The sequence below is a fragment of the Silurus aristotelis genome, assembly GCF_946808225.1.
Source record: "Silurus aristotelis genome assembly, chromosome: 18".
NCBI classification, from domain to species: Eukaryota; Metazoa; Chordata; class Actinopteri; order Siluriformes; family Siluridae; genus Silurus; species Silurus aristotelis.
Window position 1 is genome coordinate 8,945,812 of NC_139591.1, and position 24,819 is coordinate 8,970,630.

The 24,819-nt window shown below is 34.2% G+C and overlaps 1 protein-coding gene across 1 annotated transcript; it reads right to left on the bottom strand.

Annotated features, from left to right (window-relative positions):
- Positions 1 to 8: 8 nt before the first annotated feature.
- postna (periostin, osteoblast specific factor a) lies at positions 9 to 23,540 on the bottom strand. The gene is made up of 24 exons (XM_083568951.1): positions 23,362 to 23,540; positions 22,786 to 22,884; positions 17,837 to 17,901; positions 15,878 to 16,035; positions 15,546 to 15,710; positions 15,060 to 15,206; positions 14,585 to 14,729; positions 12,493 to 12,705; positions 11,965 to 12,099; positions 11,197 to 11,345; positions 10,741 to 10,877; positions 9,270 to 9,400; positions 9,043 to 9,173; positions 6,395 to 6,497; positions 5,166 to 5,233; positions 4,977 to 5,022; positions 4,700 to 4,732; positions 2,985 to 3,197; positions 2,610 to 2,660; positions 2,365 to 2,442; positions 2,047 to 2,106; positions 1,840 to 1,926; positions 1,699 to 1,740; positions 9 to 191 (listed from the first exon to the last, which is right to left on the bottom strand). Exons 1-24 carry the CDS (start codon positions 23,499 to 23,501, stop codon positions 136 to 138), a joined length of 2,652 nt encoding a protein of 883 aa, XP_083425077.1. The 5' UTR covers positions 23,502 to 23,540; the 3' UTR covers positions 9 to 135.
- Positions 23,541 to 24,819: the final 1,279 nt, after the last annotated feature.

The following is a 24,819-nucleotide window of genomic DNA, read 5'->3' on the forward strand; positions in this document are numbered from 1 at the left end:
TCCGATGCCTCTGTGCTTGCCTTTTATTCTTGCCTCAGTTGAAAGTTACTTTAACTAAACAAATGAAATATAAATGTATCAGTGGCCTAAATGTAGCTGGTTGGAATAAGTAGATCATCTGGTGTCCTTTCATGCTCACTGATTGGGTTTGGAGGGACGTCTTGGAGGTCTTACTGCTTTCTTCATTCCTGCTGCTCAGCAAAATGTAAATATATAATTAGTAAACACTATATGTCATTATTTAACATGCAGTGATATCTTGTACAGACTTTGTTGACCATGGAATTAGCATTCAGATGAAGCCATGAAAAATTAGAAAAATCAAGCTGATCTTTATTTGGGAACTTCAGAATTATTTCACTGAGGTCAAATGTATGTTAATTACCTTTAAACATAAGTTTGTAATTGATTAATTATACAGTGCATAAAGAAAGTATTCAGACCCCTTTAACTCCTTGTCAATTTTGTTATGCTGCAGCCTGACTAAAATCATTCAGATTGATACTTTTCTCATTACTTTACACTCCGTATCCTATAATGATAAAGTGGAAACAGAATTTTAGAAATGTATGTAATCTTTTGAAAAATTAAAAAACCTGAAATATCACATGTACAGTACATAAGTATATAGACCCGTTGCAACAACACTTGAAAATGTTTTCCAGGTGCCTCCTGATTCTCTTGTTCATTGCTAAGATGACATCTTGATTAAAGTCCAACTGTGAAAATATTTATTGATTGGACTTGATTTAGAAAGGCACACCCCACTCTAGAAGGCTTTACAGCTGTCAATGGATATCAAATCTGGATATATAAATCTGCTGCTGCCCTGAAGATTTCCAAAAGTACATAATTTTTAAATAAAAGAAGTGTGGCACAACAAGTACTCTTCTAAGAGCTGGCTGCCACACTGACCAATCATGGCAGAAGGGCCTTAGTAAAAGAGTGACCAAGAACCAGGTGGGGCTTATTGCCAGAGTGGCTAGAGGGAAGCCTCTCCTCAGTGCAAAACCGATGGAAGCCTGCTTGGAGATGTGGAACAAGATTAAACTTTTTGGCCTCAGTTGTAAAAGTTATGGAAAAACTTTGACACCACACATCACCTGCACAAAACCATCCAGAAATTGAACCATTATGGTCATGCTATGAGGGTGTTCTGCATCAAGGAATGGGCAACTGGTGGAGAGAAAGCTGAAAGCAAAGTGCAGAGATATCCTCAATAAAAACCTGTTCCACAATGCCCAGGACCTCAGTCTGAGCCGAAGGTTCACCTTCCTACAGGACAACAACCCTAAGCACTCAGTCAACACAGGAGTGGCTTATGGACGACTCTTTAAATGTCCTTAACTGGCCCAGCCTGAACCCTGACTTGAACACTTTTGAACATCTCTGGACTGATCTGAAAGTGGCTGTCCACCGATGGTCTCAATTTAACCTGACCCTGCTTGAGAGGATTTGAAAACCACCCAATACAGATGTGCAAAGCTTGTTTCATCTTGCCAAAAAGATTCAAGACTGTAATTGTTTCAGTATTTTTTAATAAAGAAAAAAATTACAGACATTTCTAGAATTCTGTTTTCACTTTGTCATTATGGGGTACTGAGTGTAGATTAATAATAAGAAAAAAAAATACTTTTGGACAAATGTAGTAGAAGATTGCAACATAACAAGAGGAAGAGATAGAGATAATTTTCTTACCTGGTGGTCTCCGGATAGCTGCTCTTTTTTTAGAGCTACCCTCTGAAAAGAAAATAAGATTAAACTTACAGATTCCTAAAAAACATAGTTGCCTACAGTTTTAATGCTAACCATCTTAAATTACAAACTAAAACCTCTAACTTTTTATAATTTTGGCGATTCTCTCCGTTTCCTCCTTCATGAGCTCTGGGTTATCCTTATAGGATAAAATCCTTGAAAAATCCGGTCCTGTGGCATGGAATAAAATAGGATTGAAATATCTCTAAACCCATCAGAAATGCCAAGAACTACTTACAATAATGTTGATTTAATTTATTTATGTAAATTTTAGAAATCATATGTCCTTACCTTCAATAATAACAGGCTCTGGCCTAATCACTTTGGTAACAGTGGTGATTTCTCCACCACCTCACAAACGAAAGAGAACAACATACATAATTTTTTTTTTTATTACTGACTGTGAACCACAAAAATAACATGAGTGTGTCAATATTTAATGCATTGTGACAATGCTGCATTTTATATTTGAGGTTAAATTTAGTTCTAATCATTTAATATTTTTTACCTTGTTCTATTATTGGCCAAACACTGTACAATCATACATTTATGAACAATTAAAAGATTGTGAATCTGATTTATTAAATGGACAAACTTTCATTTTCTAACCTCTCTCAATCATCTTTTTGACTTTCTCCTGTTGCATATGAAGCTCACTTTCCAGAACCTTCTTTATCTCGGTCAGATCTGTAATATACACCAAGTTAAAATTTGTTTTACATGAGTCATTTAAAAATATTGTAAACTGATGAAAGTAACAAGCTGCAAAAGACCTTTATATTGTATTTGCCTTTTTTGTTTGGGTGACACATCTCATTTCAAATCAAGATTTCTGATATTGTAGGGTTACAAACCTTCACTAAGAATCTTCTTAATCTCACTTTCAGCATTAGGATCCCTACCAGCTGAAACAAAAAGTTATATTAATAAAGTCAAATAATAATAAAACATAAACCAACAGTATATAAAACTGAAGTTCTACTACTTAGATTCCAGACCGCCAAGGACAAGAAAATAAAAAGATTTATATTAAAATACTTTCTATTGCTAAACCATGCTAAGCATAGTTAATTGCTAAGAGGGTCTTTTTATAGGCTACCAGACAAGACTCAGCAAGAAAAAACATTCTGGCAGTCATGGAACCATGGGTAAATATGTAACCTTTTTATATTGTATGTTCCTAAAAAACAAGTTGGTTATGATAAAGCAGTCATATTTAGAAAACTTACTTCCAATAATCCTGGTAACTGTGGTGATTTGTGGTTCTGTCTCAATTACCATTTCCTTCACCACTGGTTTGGACTCAATCTTCTTGGTCAGCTTAAATTCAGTGATCACATGATCTCCCTCCACAACCACCGTTTCCACTTTTGGGCCAGTTTCAATTACTTGACTGACTGTGTTAATAAAGGGCTTAGTTTCTATAACCTCCCATTTAGGGCCTAGAACAAGAAGCCAAAGATTTAAAAAGATTATTTTAGATCTGGTCTCACAACTTGTATGACACACAAAAGAGTTACCTGACTGGGTGCATCAGTATGCTTTGACTATCTAAAGACACATAATCTTCCAAACGCCCAAACCACATGCATCAACATTTTTATATGGAACTTTCTCAAGTTCTGCAATAGATCTACTTATTCAGGTGTAGGGTGAGTTAATATATTATTATTATTAGTTAATTATTTTTATAATCTGACTTCTTTCTTTCACCAAGCCTGTTACCTGTTCTTCCCTCTGCACAACTCAATCCATTGCAGTGCAAAACTATTAGCTCTATGATATCCTCTTACCTCAGGCAATAAGGATCCTTAACAGCAGGTGTTAACTCATGCTAGCTTTCCCAATCTTATACTTCTGAAATATACGTGCTTGTACTTAAAAAGTACCTACATAAATGTAGGTGTACATTTAAAAAAAACGTGATATATTTTTCTAGTTATCTAAAAATTATGTAAAATCAAAAGCATTTCTGATATGAAATACATTTCCAATCAACCATTGCACCTCACTGCATTATGTTACATGACTGTTTGACTGTAATTTTTTTCAGTGATCTTTACAATCAATCATACTCACCACTACTGGGCAGTAGAGCAAGAGCAAAGCTAAAACACACTGTGGCCTTGTGTGTTTCAGTTTACTAATACTGCTTGTATTGGAGTAGAACCAGTGTTTCTCTCAGCATTGTGGAGCAATTTCAATGGGGAATTGCCCCATGTAGAGTTAAATAATGTCTGGATAGTTGCAGGAGTCTTTCCTTATATTTAAAAATTACATACAGTGCATTATTTATAATAATAGAGTAACCCTTTTACAATTTTTATCTGGTTTTTTTCATTGTAATATAATGTTAAAAATTAAATAATAACCTTCATAAGAAAATTCAATTATGTTCCTGAATCCCCTTTTTTTCTGGCTTAGCATCAGAGTTTACTTTTTTGACTAAAGTTGCTTTTCTTGTCCAGAGACCGGTTTCCGATCAAATCAGTTTTGCCAAAATCTCTTTAATATGGTTTTAATTGCTGATTTGAGACATGCTGCTTTCAAGAGTTAATGACTAGTCCTCAAGAAGCAAGATTAGTGCTGCATTCAGAGGAGCAAGTCCTCTCCTGTCCTTATTACTTCACAATACCCTAAAGAGGTTTGATTTACTTAGTGGTTTCCTGAGCACGTGCCAAAGAAAATGGCTTTTTCCAGTCCAGCACCACACACTGTGTTGAGTTACAGGGTCTTTGTGTTTTATTAATCATTATCACCATCACAGTACTACAGTTAATAAATAAACAAATGCATAATATTTTATTTGTAACTCTATATGGAAATTTAAACCAAACTGAAGATGAAGCATTTACTTCCTATTTGTTTTAGTATTTGTTTGTGAATTTGGAACTATGTAAAAATGGTTGGACATATGTAGTGGTAAACAGATTTTTCAGATTACCTGTTTCAATAATTTGAGGGGTGATAAATCTCTCTGCAAAAAAGAAGAAATAAGTTAATATACATCAAATTATAAACTTGTGAATTATAATCATTTAAAAGCATTAATCTTAGATTAGCCTTAAGTGGAGCCTGATTTGTTCTAGAACTATTAGGTGATGAAAATATACTTCAACTATATTAGTGTAAAGTATAATGTAAAGTGATATATGCAGAGTTTCTTAATTATTCTCCACTAGATCAGTCATGTCGTTATCCTGACATAAGAAAGAACTCACTAATGAAGGAGATTGGAATCTCCCTGTAGGTGAATCCATGAACAAACTAAAAGATTAACAGAGAGACAAGAAAAATAAGTATATGGTTAAAATGTGGAGCAATTAAGGGCAAAGAGATTATGTACTGTAACACATCATATCAGCATAGAGGATTCTACTGTATTAGATTTGGTAGCTGTATTATTGTACCTTTATCTGTATATATTTGATGAGCTTCCTCAGCAAAACAAGTATATCTTCACGGCCTACTGGTAGATCTGCCAATTTAAAGACACTGTTTCTCAGTTCAGTTAATTTCATTCTTACATTTGGCAGCAGTTAGAAGTGGGGTTGCAAAATACATGACAGTAATTGGCAAACATACTGTACTTGGCAGTAGACAGCTTGTACATTTACAAAAATCCAATTCCTGCCAACCATTGTTTTACGCTACAAAATACAGAGAACACATGTATGGAACAGTTTGCTGGACAGATTCTTTGCAGGATATGCATTCCAGTCTGTTGTATTATGTTAATAAATAAAAATGAAATAGTGTACATAAAGGGGAGGCTTGGTTTTAGTGAGATTCCAAAACAAAAAATAAAAAAATTAAAGTAGTAATTTGCCAATTAATCTTATCTGTGATTGCAGGTGAGAATGTGTTTATGCCTGTGTCTAACAAATACTCTCAAAATCTGTGTAAAGTGGCTGCCAGCTAGTGGGTCTTTCTTCAGATGTTTGTGTACTTTGGATAGCTTGCTGAATAATAAAAAAGAAATGACTAGACATGTATACTGAACGCAGTTAAAGATATGCCTTCGTCTATTAAAGGATGCTTAATTTTTGTTATGATTATGGTTTGGGCTGTTTGGGCTGTCAAGAATATCCAGACAACTGAATTTGTTACATAATAGGAAGCTCATTTGAGCTTGGGCTGCAGGGTCAAACTTGGAGTTGGTACAAGGAAGTGAGCAAAAATGGAAATACTCCTCTATTACTCTACTAGAATCTACTCAATCATAGATCCACAACTGAATAATTAACCTTCTGTTTCCATTCCTTCTTTTGAAGTGTCTCGTCTTAATGCATGTTTTTCTCTGACATACAAGGACACCATTTATCAAGACTCTACTTTTGCAACCAGGTGTTGAACTGAGAGTGAAAGACTTAGTATAAAATACAGAATAAAGTAAAGGAAAAATACCTAGACTTCTGTGTGTGTGTGTGTGTGTGTGTGTGTGTGTGTGTGTGTGTGTGTGTGTGTGTGTGTGTGTTTTGTTAGTAAAAACCAATTGCACTCTAAAGTAACAGGGTTTACTGTGATAGTATTTGTATCCCCAGAATTATTTGTACTAGCTTTGGGGCATGCTTTTTTTTTTTAGGCAAGAGCACCTGCAAACTGCTGTATATGTAATTATAAATGAGTATTTACTCACCTGCAGGATAGAGCAAGTTCTTCACCACGTGAACTACTCCATTGGAGGCCATGAGATCGTTATCTTTTACATTTAGTGAGTTCACATTAATAGAGTTATTGAACTGAAAAATAGGAAGGTATTCATTACATTTAATATACCGTAATTTCCGGACTATAAAGCGCACCCATATATAAGCCGCACCCACTGAATTTTACAAATATTTTTATTTTGAACATAAATAAGCCGCACCTGTCTATAAGCCGCAGATGTCTACACTAATGTACTTTACACAGGCTTTAACGAAAGACACGTTACACACGGTGTAATGGGTGAAATATGTTGCACCTCCTTTAGGGGCAGAGCGGTATTTTGGGAATAGCCTGGCACAGCATTTTTCCAGTATTACTGCGTGTGTTCAAGACGAGGAATATGTCCATATTATTTTCTGATGCTGATTTCTAAGTTTCTTTGACTAACCCTTAAAGCTGTTGCCAAGAAAAATAAAAAAGCACGAGTTTTGGAAACCTGTCTGTGCTTATATGATTTCTGTTGCAACTGGAGTTAGCGAGCTCTCACTTCACCCAGACTCAACGTGTTACAACGGCTTGTATCTAAACAGTAACAGGCTACTGAGTATATATATATATATATATATATATATATATATATATATATATATATATATATATATATATATATATATATATATATATATATATATACATAAAGTACTCAGGTGTGAGATACTGGGCGCTTAGCTACTGTTATGGAATTTAGGAGAAATGAAAAATAGCTGCCATTGTTCTTTTAAATAGATTTTTGAATGGGAGAATGGAAGATGACGCATAATGGGTGTTTTAGTGATGATAGCTTATCTCCAGGAAGGCAGATATTTATCACTGTAGAAAAACATGAACACACACACACACACACACACACACACACACACACACACACACACACACACACACACACACACACACACACATGCAGAAACAAGCTTTGAGGTAGAAAATATGGTCCCCCATAGTTAAAACAATAGCAAATTTTGTGTTCTCCAAATCAAAAAAGATGTTTCCAACAGTTTAGCTGATTGTTTAAAGTTAGCTGACTATTTTAAAGAAGGAAGTTTTGATCTTGCAGTCTTCTTCATCACACTGATAGGAATCTAGGTCATAGGCAGTTAATATGTTAATATGGTGATTAAATTATATTTTTCTAAGGATAAACATTAACAGGATAGATTATGTGTACTGTAGTTAGCTAATGATTAAAACTCTTTTATAATTAAATAAGTTATTGGATAATAATGTGTGTATAGCTGATGGTCCTGTTCTAATATGATTAGGGCTAAACATCTCAGTAATTAGAAGTTCATGATACTATCACTCAGAGCCACTTACTTTGTTTTAATGATTTAGGATCGGTGCCAAAACTAGTAACAATGGCTTATTATTCTCTTTGGAATTTCCGTATTGTAAATAAAAGACAGCGGAATACTTTATCTGAAGTGTACAGGAAAATATAAGTGGGAATTAAACTAACATTCCCTCTTTCAAAAAACGTCCAACAGTATTATGAGTTTGCTTGAATTGTAAATCAGGATCAGAGTTTTTTAAAATAGTGTTCCAAATGTAATTCTCAATGAACTTTATCTTCTTTTTTGCATTTGAAATGTAAACAATCTTTAATGAATTTCAGACTTTTTGGAATTACTATTACTTCTTTCTGGCATTTAAGATAGCTTGAACGCCAAACGTTTGTGCAATACTTATTTTGACACCTCCCCCTGCACTCAGCACACTCACACCGCCTCGCCTTCATACTAATCACCTTCACCTGTTTCCAATCTATGCTCTCCTTTATAAGTCTGTCTGTCTGTGTAGAATGGCAAATAAAACAAACTGACTGTATTCTGGTCTATTACTCTTGATCTGAGCGTGACACACACACCCACACACACACACACACACACACACACACACACACACACACACACACACACACACACACACACACACATCTGCACATTCACACACAATCACAACGATTTTCTGCAGCATTATTCCATATTAATAAGCCCTCAATTACTGCCCAATTCATACTTGACCTCTAATGTTTTTTTAATGTTTACCTGCTTGCCCAATCTTTTTTGTTTGTCAGTTGCCTGAACTTTTGCCTGTTCATTTTTATTATTGCCTAGCGTATTCAATTTGTATGTCCTGGATGTTTTTAATAAAACACTGGCACTGATGTTTGACTTTTTGACTTTCTGCTTTAAACAACAGCTTATGTTTAACATGTGGTCTAAAGTAAGATAAGCTAACTTTTTTAGCTGTTAACCATGTTCAAGGATCGCAAAATGACAGTATAAAAATATATTTTTTTAAATAATAATTTAATAAAAAAATATATATATATCATTAAAAAGATCAAATAAATATTTTCAATATGTTATTCATAAATTCTTCTGAAAGTTAATATTAATTTTTTAAATACTTTTTCAATGTAAAATAACTTAATCTTTATAAAAATCCTAAATAAAAATATTGCAGTCTGCTGACCAGTCTGATGTCCAGTCAGTGGTTTGTATAATATAACTCAGTGACTTGTGTATTAGATGTGGATGTGTTTTTTGAAGCAAACCGATAAATGAATCCACGTACAGATAGCACTTGAAGGTTGTTTCCCTGAATGGTCTTGAGCAGGTTGGTCACTCCACCTTCCAGTCCTCCATTAATGTAGATGCCATTGCTAAAATGGTACAGCAGGATTGTCCTTAAAATGTTCAGATCACCTAAAGAGAGAAAAAGGTCAAAACGGAAATATAGCTTTCGTGTGATGGATACTCCAACAATTTTAACATCTCTTTTGGAAGAAGTAGCAGATTTACTAGTGAGAAGATCCATGTCGTCATTTGACATGTCCTTGAAGGCTTCGTCAGTTGGAGCAAAAATTGTGTATGATCCCTCTTGCTTTAGCATCTCAGTCAGTTCTGCTTTCTCCATCAACTTCAGGAATATTCTATAATATTGCAGGCAAATATTTTCATCAGATTGTTTTTTTATTACTGTGAGACCTTTGGAGAAAGTTTCAACATAAGACAAAAACTATTTAACCAATTAGCTATTAGATGGATCCAGTATGGTTCTATACTGTATTAAGTATCTATAATAACGATGTAAATACAAAGAAATTATAGGATCAACTGTAATGGCATTTTTCCATTAGACACTAAAATTGGGACACATAGAAAAGGCAAGAATAGTGCACAAAAATCTCTTTGGTAAGCTAGCTACTCTGGTTTTGTAAACTGAACTGTCTGAATTGTAAATGAACAACAATTGAAAAAAAAAAAATGGGTAAAAATCAGTCTTATTGCTATGTAGCTTCGTCTTACATTCATTCACCCATTTAGTTATGACAGATTTCATATGGCTTCCTATTTGCTTTGTGTCCTGCATAGAATGTAATATAATAGTTGTGTAGACTTAAACTTGTGCCATTGTGAATAGTATTAAAAGACATTTGACTTTTATCATATATTAAACCTTGTCTAGGAAAAGTTTACTAAAGATTAAAGGGCTGGTACACTTAGTTGTGTTTGGGAGTATGACCTGCTATCAATATAGTAAAAATATTTGTTGGCAAAATTAAACTTTCTTTTCGGCTTCTCCCGTTAGGGGTCGCCACAGCGGATCCTCCGCACGTTTGATTTGGCACATGTTTTACGCTGGATGCCCTTCCTAACGCAACCCTCCCCAATTTATCCGGGCTTGGGACCGGCACTAAGAGTGGCTGGGGATGGTTCCCTGACCGGGAATCGAACCCGGGTCGCAGCGGTGGGAGCGCTGCATCTTAACCACTAGACCACCAGGGGACCTTTTGTTGGCAAAATTTATTTTCTATAAACCTTGTCCCTGTGTTAGCACACCTTATTCTTCAGAAATTAATTTAGTAATTTTGAAAAAACTACTTTTACACTGGCCAGGGTACAGATAGACCTAATATTATGCTGTCTGGTATCTTATAAGTGATCTTATTTTATACCTTCAAAAAGCATGCATAACAATTTCAGGTTTGGTTGCAGTGTGATCTAGACATGTTTTTTTTTTTTTTTATATAAAAAAAAAAGAAATATCTCGATCAAATGTATTCTGCATAAATTAAATAGATTTTCCATTATTCGACATTTTTTTGTCAATACAGAACCATAGATTTAACTCTGCCATTGAAACAGCCAACGTATTTTTTTATTTTTTGCAATTTCTCATTCATCACACACCTCATATCACTTTTTTAGTAATTATATTTTACTGATACTTAGAAATACCTAGAAATAAAGGTGATTAGTGTAAACTCACGTGAAACGACCATCGGCCTGCAGCAGCTCCAGCATGGTCTGCTCTGGCAATCGGATTAATGAGCGCATTAGATGAAGAGCACCGTTGCTTCCCTCTTTACTGCCTCGAATCATGCAGGCATTCTCAATACACACAGCCTATCACAGACAAAAGCAAAGCATCATTCACCGATGCTCTGGGCATAGCTAATGAAGTGACAGCTGAAGTTAACAGCTGACAAGATGCTGGCAGCCATAATACATCAATTTCAGCAGTGTTGGGGAAATAAGAAAAAGAAGGAAGATGAATTTATGGGGGAGTACATACAGTCAAATTAAACACTTCAAATATGAAATTAAAAGAATTCGGTAATTTGCCCATGCAATCCGGCATTCCTTCGCTCTAAATAAAGTTGTACAGATGCTACCTACTTCTTTTGTATTTCACGTTATCATTTATTCCCTTAATGACACTAACCGTGCGGTAAACAAAGACTCTAAGCAGCCTCCCTCCGAGGGTCTCCAGCAGCTGACCATTGTAAAGTTCATTCAGGGTTACCCTGAGCTTCAGGATGTGATTTTCAAGGATGATTCTCAGTAAATTCTGATCCAAAGCCATTATTTCCTCTAAAACAAATACAGATCACCAGAACACTGTAGTCACTAGTATAAGCACTCAGTATTAGTTATAAAGTTATAACTAAGTCGAGTCCAGAGGTCTGAGGACACTACTATTATTGTAAAGTTCTAATAGAATTTATTCTGACAAATTGTATTTCTCATTTAAATTATCAAAGTAATAATGAACTAAAACAGAAAGTTGAAAAAAAAAACAGAAGTGCCATCGCAAGTAAACAACATAACAGAATCACTGCTGTTTTCTTTAATTTGTCACCACTCTTTGTATTAAAACCTAATCCAAAGGGTTTAATTTCCATGAGATATTTACTTGCTGTTATGTTTATAAAAAGAATAAAAAGTTTATAATATAAATAGAATAAACATCACAGCAACCTTACAAAACACACATTATATGTGCAAAGAATTAAAAATATATTCATTCATTTCGCAAATCAACTAATACAACTGTCCTAATATTACCTATAGATGTTTTCAATGCAATCTTAAAATAATACATATATTTATATATACATATTGTCTTTTCAGCTCCTATTTGTAGTGGACTTTTAAACCTGCCTGATTTTCAGATTCCCCCCAAAAAACCAAAAACATGTTGTAAACGCACTGGTGAAGACACTGTTGACAGGGGCGAGGAGTGTGTACTCAGTCTTGGGCCTCATGGCTGCAGACAGGCCCATCTCAGACACCATGTCACCAAACATTCTCTGGGAATCACCTACCAGTTCTATCACCTGCTTAGCTTTAGTTGGACAGAATATCAGATAAATAGAGAGAGAGAGAAATAGAGAGAAATAGAGAGAAATAAAGATCATTGATTAATAGTCAGTATTTCTTTTAATAATGTTTGTGCAAATTAAAATATATTATTGTACAGAGACAAATTGATGTGCCTTAAAGTGCTGTCACAAGACAAAAAGGTATCTATACTTTCCTTCAAAAGTATTGGAACAGCCAACCGATTGGGCTTTGAAGACACTTGGGTTTAGTTAAAAAATATGTATTTTATTTGAGTTTTTTTTTTTATAATTTTTACCTCTAGAATTGATAAATAACTTAAAAAACAACTTTCAGATCACTTCCTTGGTTTGATTTACAGATATACAAAAGCAGATTAAGTAAATTAAACACTAACCAGAGTCAGGAATGAGCACTTGGTCAATGAGGTGAATTACTCCATTGCTGGTGATGATGTCCTTCTTCAGTACCATTTTAATGCCATTTATAGTGAGGCTGTCACCATCACAGCCAATCTCAACTACACTGCCCTCCAGTGTCTCATATGCAGTGCCAGTCATAATGGCTTCAGAGCACTGGACTGAGCTCAGAAGGTGATAATTTAGAAAGGCTGAAAAAAATATAAAGAATATTTTCAGAAACTGAAAGATGTTTTATACTTCAAATAAACAAAAAATGCCCTGGCTATTAATTATTCCCAAAAGTTTTTCTTTTGGGGAAAATATATCAGTTTATTTTTTATTTTTTTGGCACCAGGGAATACAATTGACTGGAAAAGAATATGAATGCGCCAGTGTCCAATGAACCCTTGTTAGTAAAATTCCAAATAAAACTCAAAAGAAAAAACATTCTAGTCACATAAAGACACTTTTTCATAATATCCCCATCAGATGACCTTATCTCTAAACACTCTAAATGTCAAAATCCTGCTGGCATCCATATAGCAAATATATGTTGTAAACCGAGAAAAATGCATGGAAATGGTCTCATTATTTTATTTAAAATGTCATGGGATTATATGTCATCGACATGGTAGATAATTTCACAGGAAGCTCTGTAAAGTGCACAAAGACTAACATAATCCTGTGAACACCCACTCTGTCCTTCCTGTACTGCCGATGGCTGGACATTGCCAGGAACTACTGTATGGACATTATCACATTCCCAGGAACTCAGCCTGTTCTGCTAATTCTCACTGTCTGTTTATGCACTCTGCGTTAGTGTGTGTGTGTGTGTGTGTGTGTGTGTGTGTGTGTGTGTGTGTGTGTGTGTGTGTGTGTGTGTGTATGCATGTGTGTATATGTATGTGTAAGTGTGTATGAGTGAGAAAGTGAGTGTAGGATGAAAGTCCTATCCGATATCCCTTTATGCTTGTATTTCTGTATTTTCGCCTACCTGCATTACTGTATGAGCCCATTTCATGCCTTCCTTTAAAAAAAAAACTTGACATTTTACCCAGACTGGTTACATCTGAAGAAGATTTAGCACTGTATTTCATTCTTTTCCAAGCGGCTATTGTGCACAACTCTCATCTTTCTTGATGACTAAACATCTAGCTCGATGGGCCTGAAGGCTATAGCTCCAAAATAATGAAGCTTTCTTCTATATCAATTCTTTTAACACCAATTCCTGTTTCTTTAACTGAACTTCTTGTTATAGTTTAACATTCTTAAAAATGTAAACACTGTGAAGACTCTATATGAACTTTTTAAAACAATATAAAGTTGTTAACCTGAATGCACTAACACATTTTATCAAACCTATTTCACTATAACTTCTGCTTAAAAGTGGAGGACATGGAAAAACTTGTGGATAATTCCAAACAGAAATATTTCAGAGACATTTCTAAATCATGTCTACACAAATATATGAATCGATCTATAAATCAATCTTGTCATTCTTGTCAGTTTCTCAATAAAACTTTCAAAATTATTTATCATTTATTTTCAGAACCAATCCTAGACCCCTGGAGTCTTATTTTCTCGCAGTTGTTTTTTTTTTTTTTTTTTTTTTTAAATGTCAATTATTGATAAAATCAATATGTTAGAATGTGAAAAATTTTTGGATAAGCAGTTGACAAGAAAAAGTTGGAGTTTATCAAGCTACTGCACTGTTCAAGCATTTCCTGCCAGGAACAGAGAATGAGATCAGAATGTCTTGACTTTGGATAACCCAGAGACTGCGGTTAGATTTGCTGTTTGTCCACTGTCTGAAAATCTAACATGGCTTTTAGTGGTCTACATTCATGTCATTTGAAAGAGAAGACATAAACCTTCAGAGTCTGTCAAGGAATAAGAGCAAAAGACTGTTTACCCTAAAACGCCTTTATTTGCTGTACATACTTTAACAGTGATGGAGTGTCTAAAATCCACACTGCTGTGTAAGAAACCCTGATTCAGTACTAGCGAGAACTCTTAAAGTGCAGTTATTAATGATACTGTAATTCCCAGGTGTTAATGGCTGTATTTGCCAGTATGCCGAGCTCTCACCTTGAAGTACAGTCGTGTCACCTAGGATCCGTTCAAGGACGGCACTGTCCAACTGCTCAAAAGCCTTATTAGTTGGAGCAAATAGAGTATAGTGTCCAGGTTTACCAAGTTTTCCTAATAAGCTGGATTCTGCATTTACAGCTTCCTGCACAGACAACACAACATAGAATTGTCACTATGCACTAATTAGAACTATTAATAATAAATTTGACCTTTTTTAAACACAGGTTTAAAACTTTTCTTAAAATCACATTTGTCTTTTCAAGCATGTTTTAAAATGTATTCAGTAAGATATTTAAAGATTTATGTTTTTTTTTTTTTTTTTTGTCATTTTTTATAACTAAAATTTTTTTTTAAATATATATTTTGCAATTCTATAATAGAGGTGCATTTTTATTCAATAACTTCAAAATTGAATGAAAGCTAAAGATGGATAAAAAAATATGCAGATGTTTATTGATGTGCAGTGCCTTACATTGAACAATCTTAGCTCCTCATTGCTTTGGATGACATCCCCGATGCTGTTTCCCACTGCACTGATGACACCATCAATTACATGTACAACTCCATTTGTGGCCACCTGGTTTGCATGAATGATCCTAGCACAGTTGACTGTCACAACCTGCAGAATGCAGAACAACAATCAGGCAAATAAGATATAAAAACAAAGATATAGATTGATGCATTGTATAAACTTTTACAATGTATAATTCAATAATTAGTGTACATATCACAGACTCTCTTTCTCTCTCTCTCTCTCTCTCTCTCTCTCTCTCTCTCTCTCTCTCTCTCTCTCTCTCTCTCTCTCTCTCTCTCTCTCTCTTAAATATATAACAAATTCATAACATGTTCAAAAGGCACATTCATTTTCATAATTATCATTTACAAAAAAAAGAACAGTCTCCAACCTCTCAAAAACACAAAAACTTTTGTGTTTTTTTTTTTTTTTTTTCATACGTACTCCATTGGAATAGTGGTTGATGTGCAGTCCTTGTTTGTTGTACATTGACTCCAGAATTAGATCATTCTTCAGGTCTTTGGTAAGTAAACGTTTTTTGACCATGTGGTAATGCAAAGCATTGTACAACTCTGACTGTGCGTTGTTCACAAGTGCGTTTCTAGCAGTCTGCATGGTAAAAAAATAACATCAATTGTTATTCATATTAATACTAAAATACAATATAAAGGGTACAAATGAACTAGATACTACTTTTGTACATCATACATACAAGAGGACAAAAAGGGGAGGGGCACAATTACAGTAAAAATTTTCACATCTGCTTTAATACATACAACATCTAATTGTTCCCAGGCATCAGTGCTAGGCGCAAATATGGTATAGACACCAGCTCCATTAATCTCCTCTTTGATCTTTGACAGGTCAGTATACTGCTGGGTCATATCCAGTTTCAGCAGACCCAATGTGCCATAAACGGTGTCAATAGGGAGAGCTGGAGAACAAGGTAAAAGTAGGACAAAAAATATTTCATTTAACAGAACAATTTTTTGTTTGTCATACAGCAATTTTTAAGGGGTTTTATAATGTCATTTCTGTCTATAGTACTCCTGTAACCAGCTAAAAACATTTTTTTTTTATGTTTTGTGTTTTGGATTATTCATGTAATATGCAAGAAAACATACAGGAAACAGTATGTATTGATACCATAAAAAAGATTTTTACAAGTAAAAATTTTTTTTTTTAAATATAAAAATTGATTTGTTTGACTGTTTACAGTGTTTCCAGACTGGAATAATTTTTAGCATTTTCATTCTAAACATTCAGCTAATAAATCTGTCAATAATGAACAGTGGCTGCAGGGTCTTCTCTGCTGGCAGTATCACTGACTATATTTTTGTCCATGAATATGTATTAAAATATTCCCAATAGTATATCCTTTTCGATTCTGTTTAGCGTTTCTCTTGGGCGAGGTGCGTCTATGAGTGTCTGTTCATGTTGGAGTTTTTAATCCAATCAGATTTTAGTCCTCACATCACATGCTGCAAGCATTGAAGGAATCTGATGTGAGGACTGCAGAATCAGAAGTATGGTGCCTGTCATTTAGAATACATCCTGCTTGAAGCTGTTGCTATAAAAAAAACAGATTTCAAATTGATGGCACTGTGTGAAAGAAGAATAGTTGAATTGGGTTTATTGGGTTTCTTGCTGTAGTAATAGCATTTATTCTTACTGCATGAGATACCTGTTTGTGATGCAGCACTTTATTATACTATGTTTGTGTAAATTATTGATTCTGTAAAATATTGGTTTTTATAGACGTGACACAATAATGATGCTATTAAGATGTAGATTGATTCAGGCAGAACTCCACTGAAGGTCCTAGGTTTGAAATGAGCAGCCCTCTACTGATAATGAATAATTCTATTAGGCAGAGTTTTTATATGATAATACACCGATTGCTGCAAATAGTCATCACTGCTCACAGTGGAATTTGGTAAAACCACAAAAAACCTACATAAATTCAACATACTTTGTTTTTTAATGTGTTCTTAATGATATTTGTGAGCCACTATTATCACACACTGGAATCTTAAAGTATATATAATCAGTAAACAGCTACAGTAAATACTCCAATTATAGTATGAACATTAAATTAACGTTAGTTTACACATCTGTCTCTATACGTGAATGAAACAGAAAGACTTGGAAAACTTTTGGATATAAAAATTGTACAAGTATGCAGAGTTAGCTAGAAATAGAGGTTAGACCTACCAATGCTTCACCTTTGTTAAAATGTTTTTGTAAATGCAAATGTCTTTCAAAAGTGAAGATTGATTATTAAAAGCTTGTGAAAATGAAGTGTACCTAGTTAACAGACAATGACATCCCCAGTAAGTCTTTGGAAGTAGATTATGCATAGAAACGATATCTAAGAATATGTACATAAAACATGTATCTGTTTAAAGTGGGGTTTTTTTGTTTGTTTTTTTGTTATTGTACTGTTTATAAAAAAAAAAGACAAATAATATAGTGTTTGCTACATTGTTTTTAGTGTTTTGGCAACTTATCTCTACATTTTTCTTTCTAAACATGAATGAATAACTACATTTAATAACCTAGACCAAGATTCCTTTCATATCATGACCCATAATTTTAATAAAAATCCTAATAGACTTTATGAAAATGGCATTCTTCCCAGTTTAAATAAAAAGGAGCAGTGATCCATAAACAGAAGTATGTTGGGGCAGCAATTAAATAATGCCTGGAATTTTTCCTTATCAGGTAATACCAACCTGCAGGGCAGCCTTTCATCCCATCCAGCTTCATATAACCAGGACAGCATTCATATAAAACAAGTCTGCAAAATAAACCACAAAGACACTCACTAAGCTTTAGCCTTATAGTCTATCAGACATTTATAAACCCATTTCAATGGTGCAGCAAGTTGTTGCCAAATTAACAATGTAAATACACTGTATGTTAATAAATATAGGCATTTGATTGAAATTAAGTTAAATACAGAGTGATGAATAAGAATACTCAATAAATAGAGACATTGCATATGAAGGTAGACGAGGAAGTCTAGAAATTACAGTAAAATCAGAATAAATTGATATAATGATTAGTGTAAAAATATAGGACATTTTCAGTTTATCATCAACAATAAGATTTTTAGTCATGAATAGAATGTAGATGGTGCTTGCTGTAAAAAATAATGTTAGAAAGGCAATGGAAAGGTAATCAAAAGAAAAAAGAGAAGAAAAAGTGTCACTGTCATAGCAATAATTAAAGAAGCCGTAAAAACCTTATGAATTAGACATGTGATTTTGCATTAACAGTAAACACTAGTGGACAAAGTAATGGCCCCTGTGAGTCATAATTTGTATTAGTAACTGTAAAGTTCTTAAAATAGTGGCCTCATTAGTGATTTGAATTGATTAACTCATTAACCACAGCCTTAAAATTATTATCAAATAACTCCTATAATAAGCATTTATTGTAAGGAAATATTGTGTGAGATATCATGGCCTAATGAACTTGCCGAATACTATTTCCGAAAATAATTACTAAATATTTTACTTGTCTTTCAATTACTAATAAGAATAGACAAGGGTATAAATTGTACTGCAATCACTAGAGGGCCTCAGAGACATTTTGGCCTCATCTTCAATCCTCTGCTATACCCTTTTTGTCACTGATGTAAAAGTTTGTCTCTTAAAAAACATTTAAATTTATTTATCCTAGTTTATGAATAAGAAAAGAAAGAGAGCGAAAAAGTGCATTTGAAAAATAAGCACTAAAATAAGTCCAGCCATAGGGGCTGGTGTATTTTTTTTATAAAATAATCCTCTATACACAAAGTTTTGTTCATAACATAATTTGTTATTAGTTAACGTGAAAAAAAGATATATATTTTTTATTATCATTGAATTTATACATATGTGTATGTAAAGGTTTATTGTTATTATTACTATTCTTTTTTTTAATTAATTTAATGTATATATTAATTTGTTATTACTCTTATAAAAATATAGTGAATCTGAATTAATCATTTTGGTGAAGGGAATCAGAAGATTAGAGTCACTTGGATGAACAAGAAATTGCAACCACTAGAAGATATTGATGATGGGTTACCCTACCCCCCCCCCCCCCCTTCGGCACTCAGCACACTCGCAGCGCCTCACCTTCATACTAATCACCTTCAATCTACACCCTCCCTTTATAAGGCCCCTGTTTGCACTTACTCACCGTCCAATCTACGGTTCATTCTGGCGATCATCCCTGGACTACCTGTGTTTTGGAATATACCCATTTTCTGGTACATGCTGCTTCCTAGCTTCTGTTTGTTTCCCAAAGCTAATAAACATCCTATTCGTATTCTGGTTTCCGACTCATGATTAAAGCATGACAGTGAAGTATACAGTAGTTCAACTGAATAGGTTACACAAATAAATAATTAAATAAATGACATAAAATGACATGAAATAAAAAAGTCTTTCCAGGAAATACTGCAGGACCTAAATTACTAAGGTAGAACTTGCCACTGTACAATTTCTAAACAATATACTACATAAATATATTGAACTTTCTGAACTATCTGCTTGGCCCTACACTAATCCAACCATACATTTTCCTAGGCTCTTTTGACAGCCTTGTAAACTGCATTTAACTTGAGTGAATGTAAATGATCATTTCATGTTTTTTTTTTTCCCCATAGGCATATTAGAGTTATATAAAGCTAAGCATTTTGTCCCTTTTATTTATTCATTTGACAGATCTTTTTATATAAAACCACTTTGATTTCAGGCAGAATACACTGTGAAACAGCCATGCATTTAAGGATTTTGAGTCTTTGCTCAGGGGGCTGAGCTTGGTATCCCCAACATTCCGATCTCTAGTGCATTTCCTTAATTACCAAAAACCCTTGCAATTTCACATTTCATGCAGTGGCATTTACAGACAATGCAACATATTGTGTAATAGAAAGAATCTTTGTCCATGCTTATGGACTATACTGGAGACTACATAAATATGTTGTCATTTGTATGAACCCAGACAGGGAGTTTTGCCAAACAAATGCCTTTGCAAAATTAAGACTGGATCATTTTCCAAGAATTTGGTTACTCTAGTAACCTAGTTGTGCTCCACTCAAAGCAAGCAGTAAATCATAATATGAAAGACACATGATAACAGAAAAGAAGTAAAGTAAAGAAATCAATGCTAAAGCAAGAACGGATCAGATATCTTTTCTTGTAAACTCTAGTGGCAATGTTTTAGGTTGTTCATAATTTTTAACAGCTGTCCACTTATTACTCAAGCTCAGCTAATGCCTAATATCCTCGTCCTGCCATAGGGCAGATTAGCCTGACATGTAAATGATGATGTGAGAGGCATAAATGAGGCACACACATGATGTGTCAAGGTGAACATCTAAGCCACCCAAATACACATGTCTATCTGCTTCTTTTTTGTCTCTTTTTCTTTCTTTAACTTATGTTTCTGGAATGTGGAACCTCAGAAATCCCAGTCAGTCTGATTTCCTCCAAAGTTTCTTGAGAAAGCACCTTGTGTATGAGGCAGTGAGAAGCACAACCTTTTCCTACATGGATATCAGTAAACTGATAAATCTAAATTATTTTTCCAGGATAGAGACCATCAGGGTTCAGCAGGCACCAGAGAGCATAATGATGGACAGAGCATGGCATGTTAATTAATTTTATCTTGCCAGTTTCTTCAGAATTCAACTCCCAAAAGCTATCTTTTTAAGGATACAAGCATACAGTCTGGCATAGTGCCAGTGACCAGCTCCTTTGGAGAAAAAGTGAAATTGTAAATGTCTAACCATCTGATAAGGGCTATAGAGGAAGTTCATTATCCACATGCTGATACTACTTGGTCTCCAAAACACTATTATCAAAAACTGCAAATTAGTGTTTATGTAACATCTAAGGGAAGAACACAACTTAGGAAGATGAAAGTTATACATGTGTATGTTTAACACTAACAATCCATAAAGGAAAAAAAAATGTAGGTGCTTTGTGCCAAAATACACATGGCATAAAGATGTGGTTAGTTTGTACATGGCTGGGGCCCCCAATGATTAAACAGGGTCCAGCATGAAATAAGTTGGCTGTCAATAAACTACAGTTCATCTTCATAAATCTTCAGTCAAGAGCTGAAAAAAGTGAAGGATTAAAATAAAAAGAAAAGTAACAACACACTTCTAAACTTTTTATAGCAAATCTGAAAATTTACCACTTGAAATATTTGAGGCAATAGAGACAATGGCCTTGCACAAGCTTGCCATACTGTTTGTTAGCACTGTTCACAGTTTTAGCACATGAAACATGTTGGCATCATCTGATGATAAGATCTCAGTGGATCTTGCTTGGCCAAGAACAATAAACATGGCACCCTGTAATCATCTAAAAAGAGGCCTAATTTAACTGTCATAACAAAATTCCTTGGTATACCAAAACTGTTGCTACATACTTTTATAAGCCACTTTTCATGATTTAGCTTTTATTTATTGGTATGGAGTGGTGGTGGGTCATTGCATCAAGATTTTAATGTTTTAACCTGAGTTTGGTGTAGTTCCGCATACTTCTCATGTCTTTAGGGGTTTACTCTGGGTTAACTTATTTCCTTTCACCTCAAAAAATATGCCTGTATTTTGATTGTATATTTCATAAAATTTCCCACCTGGATGTGTATATGTTTGTGCTGGAAACATTGAGATTGACCTGTTTTTGATTCAGCATGTTTTTCCACCACATACACAATGTTCAAATGACTACATATATTTTCAGCTACCTTTAAATCAGTTTTAGTTACTTTTAATTACTTTTAAAAATTCTAGAAATTCTCAAATTTCTCTACATACATATTCAGTTAGTGGCAAATCTGCAAAAATCTCATGTTTTGGTTTTTGTTCCATCAACAAAACCTACATATAGGTGTTACATTTGGGTACATATACTGCATAAATGAATTCAGTAAAATATACTCACGTGAACTTCCAAATTTGCTAGGGGAATTATTTTAATGCCTGCAATTGCATAGCCTACTTATGCACTCAAATTTTTGTTAAACATAATTGCTACATAAGATGCAATGTATTCCCTCATAATAAGTATTAAAAAAGTGCAGCAACTATTCACTAAATATAAATAATAATACAATATGATAAATGATAAATCATAGAAAATGGGTTGATTTGGTTTGGTTTGCTATGTTCTACTGTACTTTTAATTACAGGGCCATTTCAGTTCTAAATTTAATGGTTCATGAGACCAAAAATGCTATTTTCCTGAAAGGGTACATGTTACAAATTACAGATACATTCAGAGAGATACATATTTTTTAACTGGAAGTCTGACAGACGGTATAGGAGTGTCCCGAAATCTCACTTCACTAATTTAACTTCAGAAATTAACAGACATTTCCCCACTGTGGGATGAATAAAGGTATATTAACATTACATACAAACATTAGTTATATTAACACCTGTGTTTATTATAGGTTTATGCATTACCCACTGTCGCCACACTTTCATCTTAAACACTCCACCACACACACACACACACACACACACACACACACACACACACACACACACACACACACACACACACACACACACACACACACACACACACAAACACACACACACACACACCACCAGTACACAGAACAACAGTTTGAACATAGATCAGAGGGACACCCATTGTTAAGCACTTACGCTTTTTTCCCACAGATTGCTTTTTGGTACCAGTTCCTGCATGTGCTGAAATACTTCTTTTTGGTTCCGATTACTTGCTGAAGAGCACACACATTGGGCCTGTCGAGAATGCAGAAAGCACAATTAAAAAGAAAGAGAAGAAATAAGAAAAAAGCATATAGAACTGGGATTCAGTGCTGACAATTGCTTTCATCCAGAAACAACTAATTTGAAAGTCAATGCAATTAGGAGGGACAATTGTATGCCATTTTTGACAAATTGCTCTAAAGACAATGCAGAATGATGAAAAGCCAAGAGTAACTATGCCAGTTTGGAGATTTAGTGTGATAATTTTTTTTGTAAAATACTTTGTTTGAGAATTTTTTGAATTATGAATTATGAATTTTGGATTTGCAGACTTTAGCTTTTCTTTTAAAAATAAAAAACATATATGTAACACTAATAAAGACAATAAAGATAAATAACCGACTATAACAAATGTGAAAAAGTGACAGTTTGCGGCTGATTTTAATAATAAAAAATACATAATTTCTTTTTTTTTACAGAGATAATTTCCTATATAAAATATTCCCTTACCCATGACTCTTTGCCCTGATGCGGCTATGTGACACAATCTTGTCATAGGCAGATGAGTCCACCTGGTCCAGATATGAAAGAGCCAGCAAAACAAAGGTGGCTACAAAGACAAGCTTCATCCTGGCTTTTGCCCCACACATTAAAGCCACTGACAAGCAAGGAAAAATGGGAGCAGTCTATAGCAAGGCAGATTTTATACCACCCCTCCCCTCTCTAACCCTCAAATCCCTCACACAGTTGCTGTATTGGATATACACAATGAGGGAATGAATATAGAGCAAGAATATTAAACTGTTCCCTCTTGTAACCATATTCTCCACAGGAGCCCTGAGCACCTAACTCAGCTTTCTCACAGTAGTTGTAAGACCTGTTGTGAACAATACATGACTTCATTGAGTTTATTGTACTTTTCAACGGTAATTTATTTCACATAATTTACATTTTAGTCATTATAAAGTGTGACTGGTTTCCAGACTGATGACGTTAGTTGATTTACAGTACTTTACATTTGCAAAGTCTATGAATGTAAAAACTGGAGGATTAAAATAATTTAATCTCTATCAAAACCCAGTTGAACAACAGTGATCAGGATCAGTGATCACTGTCTTACTCTATTGTAAGTCTAACGAAAATTTTTATGAGCTCTGGATATTTAATTATCAATAAGACAATTATATTCCACACAGAGGATTTGAAAATTTAAAAAAAGTCAAGTGTTACACTTTACAGATTCTTTTTTTTTTTTTTGCTTTCTTGCATCTGAAAGGTATTTGGCAAAGCCCCAAAAAGAGAATGAAGTATATGGAAGACAAGTCAGTGTAAGAAACTTGAATTGCTTTTGAATCGTTTTACTAAATATCAATGTTAACCTAACCTGTGAGCATCACTACCTCTAGTGGTGGAAGCATAGCAATACAATCTCATTACAGAATTGTTTCTTTAAACAAAATAAATTGCGCTTTTTGATCACTATCAGAAATTGTATATAAATACAAAAATAATAATTCAATTCTTGTATAGTGATATAGTAAGTGGATCCCCCTCACCCTGAGGGGTGAAGGTGGGGATCAGCTATAATTTTTATTTTTTATTTTTATTAAAAGTGTTTACCTCCATTAAAATGCATGTTATTTGTAGGGCATGATACAGCCACATTACAACTTTTTAATTATGTGGCTAAGCTTGTTTTAGATATATTGTAGATCATGAAACCAAATGTAAAACACCCCAGATTAGAAGGATTAGACAATCAAGCCAACAGTTGTGAACAGATGTTGTGGAAATAAACAGTTACATCATAATAACATAGAAATCCATATAAAACCCAAATTTATTCCTGGAGGGATCATTTTTTTATAACGTAACCTTTGCACACACATATACACACACATATACACACACACACACATATACACACACACACATACACACACACACACACACACACACACACACACA

Bases quoted from the DNA above. Each gene is read 5' to 3' on its own strand.
- postna (XM_083568951.1), bottom strand. From the start codon at position 23,501: ATGTGTGGGGCAAAAGCCAGGATGAAGCTTGTCTTTGTAGCCACCTTT. The intron at 11,346-11,964 runs GTGCGTTTACAA...TATTTGTTTTAG, and splicing joins TGTCAACAGTGTCTTCACCA to AGGAAATAATGGCTTTGGAT. The intron at 192-1,698 runs GTAAGAAAATTA...TTTGCTGAGCAG, and splicing joins AGCTATCCGGAGACCACCAG to CAGGAATGAAGAAAGCAGTA.